Genomic DNA, 15,886 nt, shown 5'->3' on the forward strand with positions numbered 1-15,886 from the left:
GCCGACTTGCCTGCCTTGCCTGCCTTGCCTGCCTTTGCTGGCAGGTAAGCATCAGTTTGCTGCTGGTAAAGACGGTAGTAGAGTCTTCAAGCGGGCTACTGAGCACAAATCACTCTCTGTGTTTGCTCCGCAGCGCGTGAGACGAGCACGTGGAGACAGCTACCTCAACCGCCGCTCAACCGACCTGCACCGCTTTGCTCTTCGCCCTTGTGGTAATGCTTCCCTGAACTAAATGCCCTGAACATGTCCTCGGACAGCGCTGCTGCTGCGACCTGTGAACCGGTACAGGTTACCCCAAATCGTTCCGTAGGGCTCTTTGGTGAGTGGTGCTCTCCGAGAGTATACACCTATGATTCGCTGACGGCGACTGCTGGCAGCGCTGGGAGCATCCGTCCAGAGCGTTTTGTCGTACCTAAAGTCTGAGCCGGCTACCTATTCGACCATCGATGTATCGTATTCCCATGACGCCCCCATAGCAAGTCCCATCCTTATCAGCCTTCCACGGAACGGTCTGCGGTTACGCTTCGACGGCCAAGACCAACGCTTGCGCTTGATCGAAGTGCTGGACTTCACCAAGACAAGGCTGGGCTACAAGAATGATGAAATATTTAGGCACGCCGGTGGAGCGGAAGGTCGGCCAGGCACCGCATCCTCCACGGGGCCGCTCTTTCGACACGTTTACAACCTGATGGGTCCCACATTCGCCGGAGAGTACATGCCACCAACGTCCGACGGAGAAGGTGCCAGAGGCACGTACATCCTCTCATACCCGGGAATGGCTTTCAGCTTCCCGCTGCTAGCGTCGGCTTGGTCGCCGACAGTGGATTTTGTCTCGCTGCTATACTCGTCCGCAACTTCCCCGGCGACAAACATGGTTGTCTTCAACGGCGAGTCCTGGCAGGAAGCCCGACAGAGTCTCTTTACCCGCAGTCCGCCAAACCCCAGATCGCTGTGGCTTGCTGGCAAGGGCAGTGATAGTGGTGCTCCTGATGAGATAGAGGCAGCGAAGATCTACGGGGAAGGACGGATAGAGCTTGTCAGGAGATCAAGCCCGTCTTTCTGGATTATCCTTAGCGAGACCACTCCACAGGACTTGGTTGCCGAGCTGGGTCCGCCAGACGCGATCTACAGGAAGAGCGACCGGCGCCTTTCCATCCATCGAACACCTACACCGAATGGTGTTTCGGGTCTCGCAGACGGTATTGGCAATGCGGCACGTGACAACATGCAGGCCGACGACTCTGAGTCAAACCACTCCTCTGCGCTTCATACGGATTCTGAGCACGAAGCGCTGTCTGATGGTGACGAGGATCAATTCGATGACTCCGATGGGGACACCGACCTCTCCACGCCAGAAGATAGCGAAGTCACAGGTCGCCAGCACGAGAACAGGGAGTGTTTCTACAACTACTTCCACCACGGTTTCGACCTACTCATCTCAAAACCTACCCACCCGAGTCCACCATCACCAACTGCCGATCGCCGAGCATCGCCCGAAGAGCGCTCGAGCAGCCCTTCCAACGGCGATCCATGTCTGCCCAGCAACCATCTTACTGCCACTAAGATCAGCTTCCATGGCAACGTGCCAGGCTCTTACTCCTTCAACCGCCACCGCCGCAGCCGGTGGACGCTTGAACACGTCCCGACAGAGCATTATCGCGAGCCTCTGAACTCAGAAATGTCATTCACAGACATCTCTGGCCGGCTCAAGGAAGTCTACCGCGGCGCCTACGCTAGCAAGGAGGAAGAGAGGCTCCACCAAAGGGGCATGGTAATCAAACCCGGCTTGGGGGACAGTCCAGGAAGCAGCTGCGAGTTGCTTGGCGGTTGGGAAGACAGCACCGTTGTTGCAGGTGCGAGAAATCCGAGCACTGATGCCACGGCAGTGAGCGGTGAGAGTGGGCTGACGACGGAGTTATTTGGGTTTCCCGGGATGGTGTTCGAGGTCATGAAGAATGGCGCTGTGAGCTGCTTGACTGTTTACTAGGCTGGTGCATCGAATGTTTGATGGGTGTTGGGATGGCGTTTCTTCTGGGTTAGAGATCGCGACGCCTTGGTGAGTTATACCCTGGGTAGGTTCATATGTCTTGGTTATTTAGAGAGAGCGTAAGGGTTGCTTCTCAATGGCCGTCGTCCAGCTGCTCTAGCGGTTCACTGAGACGAAGTTGGCAAGCGCCTTCCAGGACTTGAAGTGCGAAGAAGTGACTCTCATACGGGCGACGTGACTGGGCGCCAGTTAGAAAGCCCGATCTCCCAAATTCAGAATCCAACTCTTCAGCTTGATTCAGCTTGATCGAAGCAGTTGTCGTGAAAAATGGACGCAGAAGCAGACTCGGCCCTGAGCGGAGCTCTCCCGCGTCGGACTTTCAGGCCTCAAACCGCCGACTTGCATCCCATCCCCAAAAAAGTCGCGAGCTCCCATCAACCCGCAGCTCCCGCATCCATACCGCAAAACGATGAGCAGAGCATGTTAACCCCGACCCGCCTCCTCCGCGCATCATGGTCCACGACGCTCAAACTCCCCAAATCCGCCTTTCCCCCGCGCCCCGCCGACCCCAAGACCTTCCTCCCTCGCTGCACCGACGAGCTCTACGCGTGGCAGGCGACCCATAGACCTGCTGCGAACGTCTTCGTGCTGCACGATGGGCCGCCATATGCGAATGGTGACTTGCACGTTGGCCATGCGCTGAACAAGATCCTGAAGGATATCATCTGCCGCTTTCAACTGGGCCAGGGGAAGAGGGTGCAGTATATCCCCGGCTGGGACTGCCATGGGCTGCCGATTGAGATCAAGGCGCTGCAGGCGCTGCAGCTGCGGGGGGAGGGCGACCATGAGAAGATTGGGGCCGTGGAGGTGAGGAAGGCGGCGAGGAGGCTGGCGGAGGAGACGATCGAGAGGCAGAAGAAGGGGTTCAAGGAGTGGGCGGTTATGGGAGATTGGGACAATGCGTATAGGACGATGGAGAAGGGGTTTGAGACGAGCCAGTTGAGGGTTTGGAAGGGCATGGTTGAGAAGGGTGGGTGAGGATCCTGTTTCTTTCGGCCTGTGATGAGCTGAGGGGCGGCTGGACTCAGCGGCGGTCGTGAGGTATAGCAGGAGTGCGCTTATGCTGACTGCGTGCTTCAGGCCTCATCTACCGGCAGTATAAGCCTGTGTATTGGAGCCCTAGCTCTGGCACCGCGCTCGCTGAAGCTGAGCTCGAATACGACGACAACCACCGATCTACTGCGGCTTTTGTCAGATTTCCTCTTATCACACTAGCCGGTCCCCTGGCTTCTTTGCCAGGAGTAAAGCCGGACGCCATCAGCGCGGTCATCTGGACGACCACTCCGTGGACCCTCCCGGCCAACAATGCGATCGCCGTCCATGCTGATCTCGATTACTGCGTTGTTGAGCTGCCCAGTAATCATCAGCTCATTGTAGCTCAATCTCGTCTGAATCACGTCCTTACATTTCTCAACCTCGAGCTCAAGTCTGTTAAAGTCGTTGCTCCCTGTAGAGGCTCAGACTTGCTAGGATCAGAGTACACCAACATTCTGCAGCATTCCGATTCTGAACCAGCCCAAACGCAGCCCATTCTACAAGCAGATTTCGTCTCCGCTGACTCTGGAACTGGGCTTGTCCATATGGCTGCAGGTCACGGCATGGACGACTATAACGTCTGTATGAAGCTTGGTATCCCCGCGTTCGCGCCGGTCGATGATCAGGGACGATTTACCTTGCTGGCGTTGCCAGCGCAGCCTGGGTTCTTGGCTGGAAAGGCTGTGCAGAAGGAGGGAACGGATGCGGTCCTTGAGTGGCTTGACAAACTCAACAGCCAGTCTGGAGACGGTCAGCTCCCCCTTGTACTCGCGACTCACGAGATCAGGCACAAGTATCCGATCGATTGGCGCACAAAACAGCCCGTCATCATCCGCGCGACCGAGCAGTGGTTTGCAGATGTAGATGAGATTAAAGCCGGTGCTCTGGAATCACTCGAGGACGTTACGTTTATCCCGGAAACCGGTCATACACGGCTCTCCAGCTTCGTTCGGGGGCGCAGCCAGTGGTGTGTTTCGAGACAGCGAGCTTGGGGTGTTCCGGTTCCTGCACTTTATCGGAAAACAGAAGACGGACTGCAAGCCGTTATGACGAGCGGGACTATTGAATATATCATGAAGGTCATCGATGACCGAGGTATCGATGCTTGGTGGACAGACGCCGAAGATGACGCTGCTTGGGTTGCTCCGGAGCTGGAAGCCGGTACCTATGTTCGGGGCAAGGACACAATGGACGTGTGGTTCGACAGCGGCACCACCTGGACGCTGCTGGAAGATCGAGCTGCGCAAGGCTTGCCCGTTGCAGATGTCTACCTAGAAGGAACGGACCAGCACCGCGGTTGGTTCCAGTCATCGCTGCTCACGTACATTGCGCATCAGAGCGCACAGATCCTAGACGCGAAGCACCCTCTTACCTCCGCTCTGAAGCATCCCATGAAGGCTCCCTACAAGACTCTCATCACCCACGGTTTTGCCCTCGATGCCGAAGGCCGCAAGATGAGCAAGTCCCTCGGCAATGTCGTGTCTCCTGCACAAATCATGGACGGCTCGTTGCTGCCGCCTGTTAGCCGCAAGAAGAAGAAACAGAAGGGGCAGGAGAAGGCGGCAGCGTCAAGTGCAACGCCGTCGTATGATGCTATGGGTGCAGATGCGCTCAGGTTGTGGGTCGCGAGCAGTGATTATACAAGGGACGTCGTTATTGGGCAACCGGTGCTTCAGTCGATCAACACGAGCTTGCATAAATATCGCGTTACTTTCAAGTGGCTACTGGGTGTGTTGAATGACTATGATCCTAGCAAGGCCGACTCAAAAGCGTAAGTTCTGTTTCAGGCGTTTTCCAGAGACTTCATGTGAATCATCAGAAGACTGACACCCTACTTCCAGATCCTCCTCCACCGACCTAGCCGACCGCATCGCCTCGCACCAGCTCTCCCTCACTTCAGCCGCTGTGCACCGCTCCTACCAGTCCTACGACTTCTTCAAGGGCGTGTATGCAGTGAACAGATACATCACGACCGACCTCTCTGCCTTCTACTTCGAGCCCCTCAAAGACCGCCTCTACGCCGGCAGCGCCTCGACCCGACTAGCTGCCCAAGCGGCCCTGTACAAAATCTTCAACGAGCTGCTCCACATGCTTGCGCCTGTCACGCCCCTTCTGGTAGAAGAAGTGTGGGCACACTGCCCTCCGAACCTGAAAGAAGGACGTGAAGGACCGGGCAAGGATGTGTGGGCGCCGTTTGCGGCGCCCAGTATGGCGGATGAGACGCAGCGAAGGGACATGGAAACGACGATTGCCTTCATCACAGCAGCGTTTACGGCTGTCAAATCTGCGCAGGAAATCGCCCGCGAGGAGAAATTGATGGGTGGAGGACTGGAATGTGGCTTTACTCTCTACGTTCCTCCTACTGGCATCCCCTCCGTCGAGCAACTGCTCAACAACAGCATGGAAGAGGAGCTGGCGAGTCTGTTCGTCGTTAGCGATGTCAAGATTGTCCGGTCTCATGAACCAGAGCAAGAAGAGTCTGGCGGTGCGTGGAGTTTTCGAGAGACCTTCGAGGTTGAGCTTGAGGAGGGGACGGAGAAAACGAAGGTCACGGGCGCGGTGGTCGTCACGCCTGCGGAAGGCAAGAAATGTCCACGCTGCTGGAGGTTTGTGGCGCCGGAGCCGGAGACGCTATGTGGACGATGTGAGGGAGTGGTGAAGGAACAGGGTTGAGCGTTAACGAGGAATAGGGTTCTCATAGAGAATGTCTGGACATGTCTATCCGTGCTTAGGCGTAATCATAGAATAGACGTGGCAAGGCTCGCTGTACGATAGGGTTTGTATACCGCGCGAATATTATCACGCTGACCCATGTAACCCGGTTTTAAGTGAAGGGTTTGCGGCCTTTGTCACACTGCACTCCTTGGCTATGATCGAGAGGCTAGATGGCGAAGCCATACGAATTGGTTGACATTGTTACCTCAGGCTGTATTACCAATCGTCGCTATCTCGTTTCTTGAACCTTTCTTCCAATGCCCTTCCAATATCCGCGTCAGCCAGACTGAGTTGTACGTCAAGGAGTGACCCGTCAGCATTCTGGCTAGGGAGCAGCTCTATCCGGGTAGAAGTTGAACTTCCATCAGCAGGATCCCATTCGTCGCTGCTCTCATTCTCGAGGATTGAAGATGCTTGAGCGTGCAGCGTTGGAACGTATGTCTCAGTAACCGATCGAACACGTGCACCATTCATGTTCTCGTCTTCCTTTGCTTCGTCGTAGAAGGGATAAGAATTTGACCTGTGGTAGACGTCACGGTTGACTATGGGAGCGGATAAGCTGCGTGACGATTTACTGGACGTCGCTGAATGTTGATGGTATTCGGACTTAAATATGGGCCGCGGAGTGACAGGCGGTGACTTTTGGTGCGTTACTATGGAAGTATATCAGTCTCGTAATCCACCGGCGATGAGTTTGGGTGGGGAGGGGAATTACATTTGAGCGACTCCTCGACAATGAGCGAACGTGGAAATCCACTGATTGCGAAGCCTTGTTCAGGCTTCAGATACAGAGAGATCGTAATCCGCGCGGCTTGCTTCGACGTATGTACCGTAACCGGTTCCATGTTAAACCTGGCCCGGGATATCATGTCATAGATGACGCTCTCCCTGATAATGACACGCTGAGCGTGAGCTTCTCTATATCTCTCCTCGATCGAGAAGTAAGGCTGAAAGTCGGGAGTTTGCTGCAGCCTTAGGTAGTCTCCGAGTGCTCGCATACTTGCAGACTCCCCACCAAACCTGCAATAAATTGCACCAGAGACTTGGAACCCCGAGTCAGTCTCCGACAACGAGCCAGCGGTCTTGTCGAAAAAGAAGCAGCTTGCCACAAGCCGAGCCGCTATTTGTTGAATCTGCGATTTGTAAGGCGCCGCTCCATACAACTGGTCCCGTGCAGCGGTCTGGACGTTGTCCAATTGATCGACCGCATCTAAAGCGGGAGGGTCAAACCCTAAATCAATGTTGAGCCGGATGTAGCGTTCTCGCTGCAAAGATTGCGGTTCCGCTACGTCCAACAGAAAGCTCTCCCATATCCGGTCGGAGTCCAGAACATCCCTCACCCGATTGACTAGCACCGTCCACAAGTGGGTCCATTTGGGTTTCCTCGCCCAATCTACTAGTACTCTATTACTCTCAACATCATGTGGAGGGTACGTAGAGCTGGGTGATGGCGATTTCCTGAGTCGATCTCTTGACTCTTCTGTAGTATTGAGATAGTGCTTGCTACCAGACCCGATCGATAGGACAATGTCCGGGTGCGAATTGGCCGTGTCTGGCCACAGAAGTTTTCGTTCGTGATTTGCAACGTTCACTGGGTTGTTGTGATAGAGCGCACCATCCCAGTACAGATTGCCGGTGCGCTCACAGAGGAACGGTTTGAAATATTTTGGGGCAGCAGATGTAGCCCGAGCTGCTTCCCAGACTTTGAGCTCAAGATCCGGCTTATCAGGCCGCTCGTACCTGTAGCCTTCTGCAAACTTGTCAGTGCATACAATGGAATAGGTTTCTAAGACAGTCCCATACGTTGATCATCAGAGTTCCTAGGCCGATTGTAGTTACTGATGACTACGGCCTGTTGTCCCGTGCCCGTTGCACTTGTGACCGCCACCTTTGTTTGATAGCTGTTCGAGTCTTGCAGTCCGCCAAACAAACGGGCTTCGCCAAAAGCCTCGCAAAGTGCTCCTACGAAAGGCCGTGTCTTATACATGGCATGATGATGCACGAAGGCTAGCTTTCGAAAGCCGGGGATCCCGCGGAAGTCTCGCGGTGAGAACGCCCTACCGCAAAGCGACTTGAACTTGTCAATGCACGAATCAACTGACCAACCTTGCACGCCCAATCCGAGAGCGATGATGCCGCCCGTGCTAAGACAACAATGAGCTTGTGGGTGGCACGGTAAGGATCGGCTGAACAAACCTTGTGCCAACGATAAGATCGAAGAAAGCCTGGATAGGGATTTTGCCCCCTAGAGTGCGTTCAACGGCTTTGAGAACCTCAAGCTCCACGATACCGCGGAAACCACCACTTCAAAACACAATGAGTTAATGTAAACGGCATGGGATGATTGGACTTACCCATCCAGGGTCAAAATGCGTACTCCGGCGTGAGGAGGTTTGAGTCTGACCAGGTATGGTTCCTTCCACACTGTGTCGTCGGTGTGTAGTGGACATCGCCACATGGATATGCAGTATTTGTCCACGGCAATGCCGTAGGAATTTATGCATGGTGTACACAAGACATGCCCACAAGGGAGCGCATGCTCGGGGAGCTCTCTCAAACAGCAGAAACAAGTCGAATGACTGACAACTTTGTAAGCGGAGCCAAACTTTCCGTAAAAGTCATTCAAGCGGTGAAGGTGCAGCTTGTGAGCCGCAGCTTCCTCACCGAAGCTTGGATTGCCAAAAATCTCTCTTTGAAGAGTCTTTTCGATCTCTCGAACATTGTCCTGCAGCTCCATTTTCCAAATCTCACAGTATGAGTCCGCGGAGAAGCTCGACTCAAACTCTCCTCCCGCAATGCTTTTGCCTCTTTCATTCTGATGGCCTTTAGCATGACCAGCCCGAGTATTGACGCATTTGCCGCTCCTGTTTGCGAAGTGACAACACCAGTGGAAAGCGCAGAAATCCTCGAGAGCCTGAAAGCAGTGGTGAAGATAATGCTTGTCAAACAGTTCCGTAGCAGTACCTAAGATTTGTTAGATGGTGTTTCGGTGAAACGATCAGCCAGATCTGCTGCGAGCAAGACACCAATGAAGCGGTAGCAGTATGATCACAAGCATTAGAATCCCGAAACTAGTATGCATTTTGGCTGCAAAATATAGATGAGACGTCTTACCTTGGTATTTCTGGCGGGCAAAATCGAGCATAATACACGAAGCGACCATTGGTCCAAGAATCTTGAAGATCCGAGGACCACTGCGAATCGAGTCCTGTGACCAATCTCGGATAGCCAAGGCCAACTTCAGAATGTTGCCTCTGAAATCGAGCGGTATAGGGTTATTCTTCAGAGAGACCTCTATGAAATTGAATGGCGTATCAAGATCACGGGAGAAATGATCGAATGCGGATTGAAGGTAGATCTGCAGACCGTCCGCATCGCATAGCATTCGTGCCTTTTGCCTAGCGATGTAAGCATTGTTGCAGGCAGATACGATTTCCTGATGCAGTTTTTCAACTTGTTCGTTGATCAGCATATACCGGCCCTTGGTAGGTATCCTCACAACTGTTACTGAAGAATAAAAGCACTCTATGAGGTCCTTCATAGATTTGATCTTCTTGCCCCGATTACGCCAATACTCGGCATAATTAGCAAACTGCGGTACCAAGGCGATTGAATCATCGATATCCGAGAGCAGCCTCTGAGTAGCCTCCTTGACTGTCCACTGACTAGGATCAATCGAATTCTCTGTAGCATTTAATGCGATGATGGCATGTGGTAGCAGCGGTTGGTTCAAGGATTTCTCGATAGAAGCTGAAGCCCAATTCAGCAGTTTCTCAAGCACGGCCTCGAATGTTCTAGTCCTGGTATTAGAAGACGCTCATCGGGTGGGTAGTTATACACACGCACTTCGAGTTGCGAAGGACAAAGACTATAACGTCCGAGAATGTGTACAACACACGTGGATAGAGTTGAGTTACTGCAAACTGCCTCTTTCGCTTCTCAGGCGTCGTTGCCCATTCGATCCGAGAACAACGGGCAGCTTTTTGCAACTTCTTGACCGGCTTGGACTTTTGCCTCGCACGTAATGCAGGACGATCGTCCGCTGCCTTGTGTTTTTCTGCAAGCGGGTCTCTTTCCCCCCCTTCGAGACCTTCGCAGTCTGCATAAAGCAACGGACGCTGTTGGTAGTAAGTTCCAGGGTCGGCGTATAAGTGAACATCTGCTGAGGTTGGCGTGCTGTTGATCGCAGAGCCCACAACAGGCGAAGGAAATTTGGAACTACTATCAGTGATCCCAGGTCCTTGATGGTTGATAAGCATCTTCACAAGCGTGCTCTTTCCCGCTCCCGTTTGACCGATGAAGGATACCAATTGCGGATATCTCACGTCGGTGTCTGAACAAAGACTATCCGCCATGACGGAAGCGTAACGATCGTAGTTTTGGAAAACTGGCACATTGTCCTCATGAACAACGCCAAACCATGTAGTGTCCAAATCTTCCCTGTGCAGCTCATCTTGCTCGGCGACCGATGACGGTGGAGATAAAATATCGCGTAGTGCTTCAACAACCTGCGGTATCCATCAGCAACATGAAATCTTCTGCCCCAAACAGCCATTCTCTCGTTGGGCATGAAATTACATTGAGGTCGGTCTTTTCGTGGGGCAAGCCGTCTTGACCAACTTTGCCTGGTCGATGAGGACCTTGCCTTTTCCAGCAAGGATCACAGTAATGCGAGTCGCAGCTGACGCAGTAATGGGTAACAGTGACTTCCTCGCAGGATTCGCATTGGCGGTCAGTGGACATATTAGGGAAGTTATGAAGAAGTTGACTCGATGCGGTACAGTGGACTGCTCGCTATATGCCAGATGATCTTGGCTGAGATTTCGGCAAGGCTGTCGCACGATACAGACAGCTCCCCTCGTACTTTCCGGAACGTTCTCGGAACACACCTTAGCTGCGGCAGACGTGGAGGACTTATACCTCTCGCAAACGCACAAGCGAGGCTTCGAGACGGCATGGCTGCAGGGCTCAAACATTCGGCACGCAGTATCCTTGATGCGCGCTAATCTGTGGTGGACTCACTAAAGTGTAACGAGAGAAAGACAGCTTATGGAATGGAGGTCTCGACAAGCCACCAAATGCTCGCATGCGATGTCAGGGAAGCCGCTTCACAAGACGAGCCTAGTTCATGGAAGTGCGTATGGGGCTACCTTTCAGCCTCACCAGCTGAGGAGTAAAATGACAAATTTACGCTGACGACGGAACGTAACCTACAATTTTCCTTTCAACAGCAAGATGTTATTTCAACCATGGTGTAGTCGGATGCAGTAAGTATTGACTCGAGAGGGCAAGCGGGCAGATAACTTAAATCTGCCCTCTGTTTCCGCAGCGATCACGTTGGTCAGGGTTGCCGTCGGAGGTAAGCCGCATGTGCAGTGGCAGGTGAGACACCTGTTTACCGTACCGGACCCCCATGCCCATGCTCAGCCAAGCTGTCGCCGTGTGCTATTCCTGTCCTTCAATACAGCTTTGGCTTGCAGTAGCTGTCAACTCAATAGGCAAACGCAGTTCTTGGACCTTATGTAGTAGTCCAATCGCTTGTAAAAGTTCCGTGGCCAAGATCTTCGGATGGGCCGGGCTGCCCAAAATAACCAAGGGCTACCTCAAAAGAATGAGGCGGGTTTTGATCACCGAAACTGCGCGCACGGACCCGCCGTGTACTTTTAAGGTCGCCCTTGGACGCAGCCATGCAATTTCCCCTCTTCCGTCCACACACCCGTGTACCGAGGGGTTGACTTAGTCTGTATGGACTAATCGAGTTAAGTCTTTCAACTAACGGTATTTAGCTTAGCCTAAGTAAGGCAGTATGAAGCTCCAAACCCCGCGCGCTCCCATCTTTCATCTCTTTCTATCACCACTGCGTAGATGTTGGAGGCTATAATTTAGGCTGAGGGTGGACATATTAAGTACCAGACACTCTAGATAGATAGATTAAGCCTCACTTAAGCCTTATTAGCACTAAAATCGATTAAAATCGTGATAAAAACATCGATATGAGCTTAGTTGACAGACTAAGACACGTTTTGCGTGGGCGTACTTGACACACTTTGCCAAGGGGTCGGTACATGCCTCTCTGCGAGCTTCAAGTGGACCGTTTAGTGTCTGCGGCGCATCTGCCTCGCAATGTGGCGTGTTCTTAGGTGTTCGTCAAATACATGGTGTTCAATCTTGCTTGCCTCCTCATTATGCGACTAGCACGCCGGGCCACAGATCAGCAAAGATGTAAATCATGCAGTGTCAACTATCTCTCCATGCATTGCTATCAAATAGCAGCAAAATCACGCTTTACCGCTGAGTCAACCCTGCACAGCATCTCCCAACTCCTCCGAAACTTCCTCTCGAGAAAGGGTGCTCGACTTGCTGTGTCCGATGGCCTCCAGCCACTTCGGATCGATATACTCATATTGCATATACGGCGAGACGTCCGAACCCGGGATCGTGTTCTCCATTACGTAACCCATACCAAGGAAAGCCCACATATTCTTGTGCAGATACTGGATTTCGAAGTCCTCATAGCGCGGGCCCTCGATGACATGCACTGTGATTTGTCAGCATACCACTTCTTTGCTTGCGTAGGCACGGGTCACCTACTGTAATGCAGGGAGGAGCCGGGCCACACAGCTGTGGAAGAAGTCAGCGACTGATTAGAGGGTGGTAGCTGTCGCGTGGGTCTCACCGTTTACCCGCCCGGTCTCGTTATTCTTGTACCAGGAACGACATTCTTCTTTCCAGACCGTGTGTTTGATCCATTCCTGCGATGTGCGGTTAGAGTGGCAGCTCGATGTCACAACAATCCGGCCGCAGTCTTACCTGAGCATGCTCATTGAATCGGTCAGTGATATCCTGCTTTGGCACCCAGCTCTTGATGTAATCCCTTTGCATCTTCTTGATCAGGGAGATTGCGTACTCAGACACGCCGAGTAAGGGGCCAGCCACACTTCCGTTCTCTACTGGCCTGCGACCAATCTCAACAACAACTTCTTTCGTCACTTGGCTTCGTTGACTTACCATGTCGGCCCGATGAACATGACAAAGTTCGGGAAGTCCGGAACACCGATCCCAAGATATGCTTCAGGCCAGAGCTTCCACTTCTCCTTCAAACTAACTCCGTTCTTTCCCACCACTGGGAATCTCGGCTTATACGTTACATCAAACCCGGTTGCACAGACGATCGTATCTACCTTTCGCTCGATACCGTCTCCGCCTACGACACCATCTTCGGTAATCCTCTCCACGTGAGTGAAGTGGACGTCAACGTTCTTTTCTTGGATCGCCAGCATGTACGGATCTCCTGGAGTTACACGGCGACCTCCAAAATAGAATCAGTATCTAGAGACAAGTCATCTGCCATCGAAGGCACACTCACAGCCAATCTCCCACTTCGGAGTAAATCCATCGAGCAACCGCTTATCCTTGATGAATTCTGCCATGCGCGCTCTGAATATCTTTTGGCCCTCCTTCTGGGCCTCCGAGCCGGTGTAGAACAAGCCCCAAAGACCGTTAACCTGGTTCTCAATATCTTTTGCGTGTGCAACCATGCTCTTGGGGTCCTTACGGAAGCCTTCCTTCTGTTCTTCGGTATACTCATGGTTCGCGCCGAAGTTATTGGCGATCTGGACGAACCACACGCCTGTCCGGACAAAAACGTCCATATGCTTGACGTGTGGTTGCATGTTCGGCACGGTTTGGATAGACGACGCACCGGATCCAACAACTGCGACGCGGTCCCTCTTCCACTCGTCTTTGTGGTAGTCCTTCGGCCAGCGGGCAGTGTGCACGATTCGGCCCTTGAAATTCTCCATGCCTGGGATGTCCGGCAATTTGAAATCATTCAGGATGCCTGTCGCGTAGAGAAGTAGATCGCAAGTATCCTCAAACTCGCTTGGCTCACTGCCGTCAGGCTTCGTCTGCCGCAGCTTGACCTTCCACTTTCCCTGCTCCTCCTGCCAATATGCTCCAACAACCTGTGTGTTGAAGTTCATGTACTTCCGCAGCCCAAATGTCTCACAGACTCTGTCGAGGTATTTCCAGATATCAGGTGAGTAGGAAAAGAATCGCGGCCAGTCCGGGTTGAGCGCAAAGGCATAAGTATATGCGTGAGAGGGGATGTCGCATGCGCAGCCGGGGTAGCGGTTCTCAAGCCATGTACCGCCGATGTCTTCATTCTTCTCGTAGATGACATGCTCGACATTCTGGCATTGCTTCTGGATCTGGTATGCCATCAGGATACCGGAGAAGCCGGCGCCGATCGTGATGACCCTGAGCTTGCGGGATTGCGGGTCCTAGGCCTTGTCAGTCATGCTTCGAGTGGAGGTAGAAAGTACTGTACATCGTAGACGATGTTTGGGATGCTGTAGCCTGATGATCCTGGGGTCGAGTAGTCCCAGCGGCCATCAGCGCTTAGTGCGTTAAGATCCGGTGCCATGGTGCTTGATGTAGAGGAGAAACGAATTGACCAGACTCCCAGCAATAGAGATCCGCACCGTTTACAATATCACAGGAAGAATAAGAAATGATCACGGAAGTTTGTTTCAACCAGAAAGTGGTCTTCGCTCTAGATAGTCTTTGACAAAGATAGCAAAGAAGGTCTCAGCTTGCAGCTTCGCATCAGATGGCCAATTGCGTATCGAATCTCTCTATAGCAGATCTCAAACCCGATCAAGCACGACATGGATCCCCCTTACATATATATTCCAGCCCATGATCCGGCCGTAACGTCCCATAACAGCCCGAGGGTATCGGCGACCCCACTTGACATGTAGATGACAGCTTCGGTTCCTCGGATAAGCTCTGCTTGGCAAATGAGGTGGGTGCCTGTGGTGATGTTTACAACCCCCAGGGGACCTCGGGACTAACAAGACGATGGTGGCTAAGCCACTTTGCGGGGTCCCCACGTAATCTTAACCCTAACCCTACACATGGGAAAAAATGGCCTCACCGCGATCGTGGAACTACTGGCTGCATTAACAATAATGCTCCCTTTAGTATCACCGTGATGCTCCATAAAACGGTCCGAATAGCTTAAGTTCCAACAGATAGTCACATATTTTACATCTATCTCCTCACTCATCACTCTTTCCAAACCTTCAATTGCTCTACCAACTTATCGTAAACGGGAACCCCACCTCACCCCTCAATCAACCTCACGCAAACCAACCATGTCCCACAACCCCCAAAACATGCAAGTCATCGCCGTGGTCGGTGCCGGCCCAGGCATCGGCGAAGCGGTAGCCCGACGATTCGTCTCAGAAGGCTTCATTGTGGCCCTGCTAGCCCGCACCGAAGACAAGCTACAGACTATGGCATCCGGCATCGAAACCGATTTCGGGGCCGGCACTGCAAGATACTATCTTACCGACCTCCGAGTCGAGTCTCAAGTCATATCTAGTTTCGCCTCTATCAAAAAAGAACTCGGCCCAGTTAATGTGCTGGTCTACAACGCCGGCGCTCGCCGCGTCAACGGCCGCTCGATTCTCGACACCACAACAGAGGAATTCGAGAACTTCACCAAAATCAACCTATTCGGCGCCTTCTGCTCCGCAAAATGCGTGCTACCAGACATGTTATCTGCTCAAAAAGGCACCATAATCTTCACCGGCGCGACGGGCTCCTTACGGGGAATGCCTGGCCTGTCGTCCTTCTCCCCAGGCAAATTCGGGCTGCGGTCTCTAGCGCAGATTATCACGCGCGAGTATCAGAGTCAGGGGATTCACGGTGCGCATCTGATTGTTGATGGGCCGGTGGATGGGAAGTTGATTGGGGGCGTGACGAGGAGGAAGTGGGAGCGGGAGGGCGAGAAGGAGAAGTTGGCGGAGGCGGATAGGTTTATTATGCAGCCGACGGATTTGGCGGGCATTTATTGGTATCTGTATACGCAACCGAGGAGTGCGTGGACGCAGGAGTTGGATGTTAGGGCGCAAAAGGAGACGATGTTTTCGAAGCTGTGATGGAGAGGAGGGTAGAATTCGAGACGGGGGTTCGTATGAGCGCTTGCAGCTCGAAGAGGGATCCAGGAGGCTTTTGAAAACAGCGTCATGATTTGGAGCAAAATCAGTTTGAAGTTCTTCAACACCTTCCTCTCCCTTCTTA

General features: G+C 52.9%; 5 protein-coding genes across 5 annotated transcripts; 3 read left to right on the plus strand and 2 right to left on the minus strand.

Annotated features, from left to right (window-relative positions):
* Nucleotides 1–243: 243 nt before the first annotated feature.
* Nucleotides 244–1,987, plus strand: W97_01650 (uncharacterized protein; the record flags this gene model as incomplete). Its single annotated transcript, XM_007779555.1, has 2 exons — nt 244–319; nt 378–1,987. The coding sequence occupies 2 exons, from the start codon at nt 244–246 to the stop codon at nt 1,985–1,987; spliced, it is 1,686 nt and encodes a 561-aa protein (XP_007777745.1).
* Nucleotides 1,988–2,467: 480 nt separating this feature from the next.
* On the plus strand, nt 2,468–5,755 carry W97_01651 (isoleucyl-tRNA synthetase; the record flags this gene model as incomplete). Its single annotated transcript, XM_007779556.1, has 3 exons — nt 2,468–3,017; nt 3,128–4,853; nt 4,924–5,755. 3 exons carry the CDS (start codon nt 2,468–2,470, stop codon nt 5,753–5,755), a joined length of 3,108 nt encoding a protein of 1,035 aa, XP_007777746.1.
* A 258-nt stretch (nt 5,756–6,013) lies between these two features.
* On the minus strand, nt 6,014–10,540 carry W97_01652 (uncharacterized protein; the record flags this gene model as incomplete). The annotated part of the gene is made up of 8 exons (XM_007779557.1): nt 6,014–6,450; nt 6,513–7,547; nt 7,601–7,941; nt 7,994–8,101; nt 8,152–8,761; nt 8,912–9,591; nt 9,644–10,305; nt 10,376–10,540. 8 exons carry the CDS (start codon nt 10,538–10,540, stop codon nt 6,014–6,016), a joined length of 4,038 nt encoding a protein of 1,345 aa, XP_007777747.1.
* A 1,553-nt stretch (nt 10,541–12,093) lies between these two features.
* On the minus strand, nt 12,094–14,222 carry W97_01653 (uncharacterized protein; the record flags this gene model as incomplete). Its single annotated transcript, XM_007779558.1, has 7 exons — nt 12,094–12,335; nt 12,389–12,418; nt 12,474–12,549; nt 12,608–12,752; nt 12,806–13,106; nt 13,164–14,079; nt 14,127–14,222. 7 exons carry the CDS (start codon nt 14,220–14,222, stop codon nt 12,094–12,096), a joined length of 1,806 nt encoding a protein of 601 aa, XP_007777748.1.
* A 733-nt stretch (nt 14,223–14,955) lies between these two features.
* W97_01654 (uncharacterized protein) lies at nt 14,956–15,744 on the plus strand (the record flags this gene model as incomplete). The annotated part of the gene is made up of 1 exon (XM_007779559.1): nt 14,956–15,744. One exon carries the CDS (start codon nt 14,956–14,958, stop codon nt 15,742–15,744), a length of 789 nt encoding a protein of 262 aa, XP_007777749.1.
* Nucleotides 15,745–15,886: the final 142 nt, after the last annotated feature.

Source organism: Coniosporium apollinis (assembly GCF_000281105.1).
Source record: "Coniosporium apollinis CBS 100218 chromosome Unknown supercont1.6, whole genome shotgun sequence".
NCBI classification, from domain to species: domain Eukaryota; kingdom Fungi; phylum Ascomycota; class Dothideomycetes; genus Coniosporium; species Coniosporium apollinis.